The 7,424-nt window shown below is 51.9% G+C and overlaps 1 protein-coding gene across 1 annotated transcript in view; it reads right to left on the minus strand.

The window, feature by feature from the left end:
* Positions 1-5,842, minus strand: part of LOC114071724 (DNA topoisomerase I, mitochondrial-like) — a 20,945-nt gene extending 15,103 nt beyond the window's left edge. The window contains exons 1-8 of the mRNA XM_027909579.1: positions 5,772-5,842; positions 5,027-5,123; positions 4,674-4,764; positions 4,458-4,540; positions 3,925-4,015; positions 2,517-2,575; positions 603-675; positions 166-464 (exon numbers count right to left, since the gene is read on the minus strand). Of these exons, the coding sequence (XP_027765380.1) occupies positions 166-464; positions 603-675; positions 2,517-2,575; positions 3,925-4,015; positions 4,458-4,540; positions 4,674-4,764; positions 5,027-5,067 (737 nt within the window). The 5' untranslated portion in view covers positions 5,068-5,123; positions 5,772-5,842. The remainder of the gene's footprint in view (positions 1-165; positions 465-602; positions 676-2,516; positions 2,576-3,924; positions 4,016-4,457; positions 4,541-4,673; positions 4,765-5,026; positions 5,124-5,771) is intronic.
* Between the last annotated feature and the right edge of the window lie 1,582 nt (positions 5,843-7,424).

Raw genomic sequence — 7,424 nt, forward strand, 5'->3', positions numbered from 1 at the left:
TTTTCCTTCTTTATTCTCTTTTTTCCCACCTTTTCCACCCCTTCCACTTTCACCTTCTTGTGCTTCTTGGCCTTTCCCTTCTCCTGCTTTTCTCTCCCATCCCCCTGTCCCTGAAATCTGCTGCTTTTCCCTCTTTTGGCTCTTCCCTGTTCCTCTTCCCAATTCCTGCCTCCCTCATCCTCCTCCTCCTCAATTCCTTCCATCCCATCCCCAAATTTATCCTTTTTCCTCTCTCTTTTCCTCTTCAATCCTTTTTCCTGCTCCTTCTTTTCCTCCTGTTTCTTCTTTCCTCCTTTTTTGCTCTTCAGGACTCGGGAATCCCGTTCTTTTCGTGGGACAGGAGGATCCAGCTCCTTCTCCTCACCCTCCCTCACATCTGCGAGCTCCACATCCATCTCCACATTCCCAGCATCTCCAGAGGGGGAGGAAATCCCACCAGCAACGCCATCACTGGGCTTTGGGATCTGTGGGAAGCAGCCAGAAGGGAAGGAATGTTGAGGCTGGGAAAGGAGAGGGGTTATCCCAAAAGGCCAGGAGTTGCTGAGGGATTTATTCCATGCAGGATCAGGTCCAGGGAGTGTCATTCCTCCCGGATTTCCTACCCCAATTCCATTCTGGATCTTCAAGAGCTGCTGTCCCACCGCAGGTCCCGCTTCCTGGGATTTGTCCTGGCACCTACAACAAAATTCCAGCCACTTCTCACCACCTTGCTGAGCAGCAGCTCCACCTCTTCCAATCCAAAAATTAGGGAATTGTTCCCAAACCAGCCCTTGTTTCTCCTCCAGGGAAGCTCCCCAGGTGTTGTGGCCCGTGGAGATCTCCCAGAGCACCAGTGGGTTTTATCCACATATTTCATCCCACCTGGATTTGAGGGGATGAGGAAGCACAAAAAAGCAGGACCCCAAAATCTCCAGACCAAAAGGGGGGATATTTCAAGGGAACATTCCCAGAGAAACCTCGGGGGGAAAGGCTGGCAAAGTTTGGGAGCACCAACAGCACGTGGGACAGGCGGGATCAGGTTGGATATCATGGACACAGTGGAGTTCATTCCCAAAAAAAACCAAATCCAAGCAAAATATGAAGGAAGGAGCAGCAAGCACAGCCTAAACCAAGCCTGCATCTCCCCAGGGTGGATTTTCAGATGGATATTGGGAAAATTCTTCACTGGAAAGGTGGTCTAGCATTGGAATGGTCTGCCCAGGGAGGCGGTGGAATTCCCATCCCTCCTGGAAGTGTTCAGAAAACAGGAATGTGGCACTTGGGGACATTGTTCAGGGGTGGCTTTGGCAGTGCTGCCTTGGACTTGATGACCTTGGATCGTCTTTTCCAACTGGAATGATTCCATGAGGGTTGAGGGGATGGCGTCCCCTGGCCCACGTGGAAATTTGGAGGCTTTTCCAACCTCTGGGATTGCCAGGATTGAGGTGGTTGTGCCTCCCCATCCACATGGAAAGCTGTTCCTGTCCCTTCTGAGTCATTGTCACCTCCCTGCTGGACACACCTGGAGCTGAGCTCAGCCCAAGGATCAGCCCCATTCCCGGCCTTTCCCAGCTCCTGGCACCCCTCAGCCAGGAACACTTTGGAAGCACAGCCCTGATCCTACCCAGGAAGGAGCTGGGAAGCCAAATTCCTGCTCCCAAGGAAGGTGGTGATGGCTCAGCAGAAAGGATGGGATGGTTCTCCTGGAATTCCCACAGAAAACCCACGAATTCCTGCTTTTATCCAACTTTTATCCCACACATTTCCTCCACCAGCAAGTGAGATTTGTGGCCTTTTTCTCCCAAGTTAATTCAGGCTGATCCTTAATTCCCTTAAGGTGGGACAACATTCCTGGGGCACAGGAATTCTCTGAGCCTGCTTGGGATGGAAACAAAAATTCCCCCCATTAAAAAAAAAAAAAAAAAAACACAAAATAAACCAAAAAAAGGAGGCAGATGCTTTTTCCAGCTGGCACATACACACAGCACAAATTACACAATCTCCACTAAACTCATTAGGGAAAAAAATATCCCAGGAAAACAAGCTCAGCCCTTCCAATCTCATTAACCCAGCCGTGACTCAGGAGGCAAAGTCTTTCCTGCCACCTTTTGGGATCGGCTCCTTCTTCCAAAGGGCTGATTAGAGGGCATTTTGAAGAGGCAGAGAGGATTAACCTGCTTATCTCCACCTGGATCTAGCCCAGGGAGAGGGAAAGAACAGCCTTTTCCCAGGATTTGGGAGGTTGGTTGTTCCCACCTCTCTGTTTGCAGATGAGCAATCCCACCCTGCTGACTCAGGGATGCTGGATGAGGGGCAGGATTTTTCCCCTCTCCATCGCCTCAAATCCCAGGATTTGGGCCTCAAATCCCACTTGGGATGTTTTTGGGAAGGTCATTTGGGACGTAGGGAAGCACAGGAGGGAAAACCAGGGCTGGGAAACTCCCCCCCAAACAAAGAAAAAGAAGGAAAAAAAAAAAAAAAGGACAAAATTCCCAATTCTCCAGGCAAAAAATCATCCCAAAAGGGCCCCAACTCACCCTGAAGAGTCTTGGAGCTCCACGGGTGGCCCTTGGGGCAGGGATGCTTTGGTCTCCTCCTGGAATATATTGGGAAAGGTGACCTGGCACAGGAATCCCAAGAGCAGCATCATCCCCAAAAATCAGCCACCCCCCTCCTTCACCCTTTTCCCTTTCCTTGGTTGGAAACCAGGAGCCCAAAACACCCAAGGTTTTCCAGACTTGGAGGTTTTATGGGGTTAGGAAAATTGGGATAAAACCTGGAAGCAAACAAGTCCAGAGAGGACCCAAACCCTAAAACCTGCCCCTTGGAATCTCCCAGGAATCTCCTTCTAAGGTTTGCATCCTCCTTTTCCAAGCTGAAGCCTGTTTTTTTTTTTTTTCTGCTCCTGACCACAGCAGACACCCTGAAACCCATCCCAGGCTCCTCCAAACCCTCTCCAAGCAGCCAGGCTCTCCTTAGAAATTCAGCCATCCCAAGTTTCCCTTTCAAAGGAGCCCAAAAACCACAGAGGGGATTTTTTTTGTTGTTGTTTTTGTTTTTTTTCTTGAAAGCTGCTGGGTGAACTCATTAAAGGGGAAATAAAAACCCTCAGTTAATTATAAGTTGGGTTGGGACAACATCAACTTTCGTTCCCTGGGAATGTTCCTGCTGTGGGATTCACAATCTGCTGGAATCAGGAATGAGGTGGGGAAATTCAGGAATGCACAAGCAGGACCTTTCCCAAAGTCAGTCCTGCCTGTCAATTGTTGATGTTTGCACTGTCAGGAACAGCAAGACATGGATCCTCCCTCTCCTTGCTTGTTTTTTTTTTTCCAAGGTTGTGGTCTCAGTTTTATCCAGCTGGGAAAGAGTTTGCTGATATTTTAGATCCCGTTTGGAAAAGGGATGGAGACTTCCCAGAGAGAAGGGGAAAAAGCCTCTCTCTGCTGGTTTTACACCAGAGGACAAGTGGGAAATGTTAATGGGGCCAAAACGTAGTGGGAATCAGTCTGGGGATCAGCCAAAAATCATGGAATGGTTTGGGCTGGAAGGAATTTTAAAGCTCATCCAGTTCCAAACCCCAGCCAAGGGCAGGGACACCTTCCACTATCCCAAGGTTGCTCCAAGCTTCATCCAACCTGACCTTGGCCACTTCCAGGGGTGGGGCAGGAAGGTTCAATTCCTCAGGAAAGATGCTGCAGGATGAGACCAATCCCAACATTCCTGTTGGGAAGTGGCAGAGCCCCCGCCCCCAGGAAACACCACAACGGGATCCATCCAACCCCAAGGCCACGCAGGGAATTCCCTCCTTCATTTCATTCCAAATATCCCTTCCAGGGGCTTTCACACATTTTCAGGCTGGGGGACACCCCCAACCACAGATCCCTGGGGAGTAAATCCCAGGTGAGTCCTCCCAAATCCTTCAGCTCCGAGACCGCCACGTACCGAGCCCAGGGCGGCTCCTTCCTCAGCTTGGATCCCATTCCCAAGGCTCGAGCCAAGGCCTTTTCCTCCTGCAGCCTCCTGCTTTAGGGAGCTTCATGGAAAAGGAAGAGACAGAAGGAACACGTGGGTTGCTTTTTTTTTTTAAGGATCATGGAATGGTTTGGGTTGGAAGGAACCTTAAGATCATCCCATTCCATGGAGCAGCGACACTTCCCGCTCTCCCAGGTTGCTCCAAGCTGGCCTGGAACACTTCCAGGGATGGGGCAACCACTGCAGCTCTGGGAATTCCATCCCACCTCCCCACCACACACCCTCCCAGGGAAGAATTCCTTCCCAACATCCAACTTAATCCCCCCTTCCTTGTCCTGTCACTCCAAGCCTTTATTTTTTTCCCAATTAAAACCCACTTGGATGATCCAAACAGCCCAAGGGAAGCAAAGCCGGATGTGGCATTCCCATGGGATGATCCCAGATGGGGGGAGCAGATCCCTGGAGCTCCCATCTCCTCCCTGGGTGGGGTCCCAAGGACCCACCTGCTGATGATGTTCTCCTGCAGCGGCTTCTCCTTGACCTTGGGTGGTTTCTTCTTCCCTTTTCCCTCTTTTCCTGCAGGGAACTTTTTCACCAGGATGGAGCAGGGTGAGGGAGAAGGAAGTTCATGCCATGGGGATTTGGGGGGTTTTCTTTTGGCCATAAAACTTTTTGGGACAGTCCCAAGGGCCACCCCAGTGGGGGGGATAAAGAGGTACCTGCACTGAATATTCCGGCTCCTTCTTCCCAATCTTTGTCCTGAGCTCCTTGGGAACCTCCTGCCCGTTCTCCAACTCCTTCTTTCGCTTCCTGGGGACAAGGAAAAGTGGATCCTACTGAAGCCAAGTGGGAAATCCCCAGAGCAAACCCCTTAGTGGGGAAAATAATCCACGGTGGGATCCCACAGTGCCCAACCCTTATTTCCTCAGCACCAATCAAAGGGCTCCCAAAAGGAAATTTAGAGGGATTTTTCCAGCTTGATCCCTTCAGGGCTGAAATTCCCAGGAAATCCAGAGTGATCATGGAATGCTGGAGCTCCCCCCCCACTCCAAAATCCCCTGCCACGTCCCACCTGCTGCTCTTCTTCATCTCACTGTCCCTTGAGACCCCCATGGCTCCCTCATCCAGCAGTTCTTGGGAATGTTAAGGCAGAATCCTCAAGGATGTCCCTGCAACAACAGGGAGACACCCCAGGGCTGGCAGAATCCCAAATTTCCTCCCAGAGAAAACCCCAAGAGCTCAACCCCAAAAGGTCAAGCTCAGCTTTAAGGAGGACCCAAAGAGACCAAGAAATGGCAAATCCTTGAGTTCAGTCACCCTTGGAAATGATAAAAATAAAACTCCTACTAAAAAAATCCAAGGAGATTCCCCCCCCCAAATCGTGAATTTCAGGAGGAATTCCCAGCTCCCACCACGGGAGAAAATAATTCAGCAGAGCAGAGACACAGGAGGTGAATCGAGGTCTTGGCTCCTCTTCCCAAACCTGAGCTGGGCCACCACCCCCTCCCTTCCCTTGTGGCTGCAACATCCAGACCCTCCCAAATCTCTGCTCCCCATGGAAACCCAGAGGATGGAGGAAACAAGGATCACATTAAACACCCAAGTGGTCCCAATCCACGAGAAACCTCCCCCAGTGAGGAAAAAAAAAAAAAAAAAAGGGATTTCTCAAAGCAAAAAGTGCTAAAGCCCCGTGAAACACCATCTGAACTTTCTGAGGAGCAGAAAACACTTGGAAAACTTCCACGTTTTCCCAAACTTTGTTGCCCCAGGAGCACCCAGAGCTGCTGGTGGGACCAACCTCCTCCCCCTAAACCCACCCACGAGTAGAGAGGACCTCAGCCAGCTGCCTACCCGAGGGAAATTCCCTCCCGCAGGAAGTTTACTTAAAAGCCCCCTCCCCTCTTCCCCTCCCCTCCCCAGCCCGATGGGAGGTTCCCAGCCCAAAAAGCACCCTGGGAAAGGAAGTTTTCAGCTCCAAATTTCAGGAGACCCCCCCAGGGGAGGATGTTTTGCACCCCTCACGTGGAGGATGGGGCCAAATACAAGGTCTTTAAAAACCAATTTGGGGAAAACCCACCTTGCAGGACATCCTCCTTCCCCTCTCTCTTCAATCACAGAAATTAAATTAATCCCAAATCCAGCTGGTTTGCATCTCTCAGGTCGGATTTGGAGGGGTCCTGGTGCCCAAACAGAGGGTGCAGAGCCCAGATCCCACATGGACGGTGATTCCCGGTGCCTCCAACCCTCATCCTGGAGCCCTTCCCGAGGGCTCCTCTCCAGCCCTATTCATGGGATGAGTCCATTGCTTCCACCTGCTCAGGCTGCTCAGCAGGAACCTCATTGCAGCTGAGCATGGAAGGGTCTCATCCATCCTCTGCCGGGTCGATGGAGAACACCTGGGAAGGGGAAGGAGCAGAGGGACAACGACAGGGGTTGGCACAGCAAAGCTATTCCCAAATTGGGAACGTTCACCTGGAGAAGGGAAGGCTCCAGGGAGACCTGAGAGCCCCTTGCAGGGTCTAAAGGGGCTCCAGGAGAGCTGGAGAGGGACTGGGGGACAAGGGATGGGGGGAGAGGACACAGGGAATGGCTTCCCAGGGTTAGATGGGATGTTGGGAAGGAATTCCTGGCTGGGAGAGTGGGGAGGTGGTGGAATGGAATTCCCAGAGAAGCTGTGGCTGCCACATCTCTGGAAGTATCCAGGGCCAGGCTGGAGCAACCTGGGACAGTGGGAGATGTCCCTTCTCATGTCAGGGGGTTGGAATGAGAGGATCTTTCAGGTCCCTTCCAACCCAAACCATTCCATGATTCCTGGAGGGATCTGCCCGTGCTTTGCGCTGGGGTGTGAAAAGCAGGCTCGGAATCTCCTTCCTCTTCAACTTCCCAGCCTTGTGCCTTCCCAAACAGGGTTGGATTTTTTATCCAGAGGTTCATTCCATCCCTCCAAACCTCTCCTGGCCCACTGGAAATCATCTCCGCTTGGGCTGAGCTTTGGTGGCCCTGGATTGAGAGAAGCTCCTCCCAGCGGCAACCTCACTCCTTGGAGCATCCCATAATAACCTCTGCCAGCCAGAGGGATCTTCCAGGCCCATTTCAACCCAAACCATCCTATAATTCCAGGAAAAAAAGCTGGATTTAGGGTCAGTCAGAGTCGTTGCTCCCCACTGGGGACGAGTAGCGGGGGCCGCGCGTTCCCTTGGGAAGGAGCCGGGAGCGGAAAGTCCTGGAGGCAGGGCTGGCTCTGGGAAAGCCTCTTTGATCCCTCTTGCACCACCCCAGGAAAAATGCATCCAAGCCACCTTTCCTGCTGGATGAGAAAAGGTTTGGGAAGGATGGTTTCGTGCCGGGGCTTGTTCGGCCTCGGCCGCCTCCTTCCAACCCAGGGCCGGCCTTGTGTTAAATGTGCTCCCATTTTCCATGGATTCCAGAGGATTTGTTCAGCTTGGGGGAGGTTTCTCCCAAGCTTGAGA

The sequence above is a fragment of the Empidonax traillii genome, unplaced genomic scaffold (assembly GCF_003031625.1).
Source record: "Empidonax traillii isolate 1590-97213 ecotype Southwest subspecies unplaced genomic scaffold, ASM303162v1 scaffold2231:size98615, whole genome shotgun sequence".
NCBI classification, from domain to species: domain Eukaryota; kingdom Metazoa; phylum Chordata; class Aves; order Passeriformes; family Tyrannidae; genus Empidonax; species Empidonax traillii.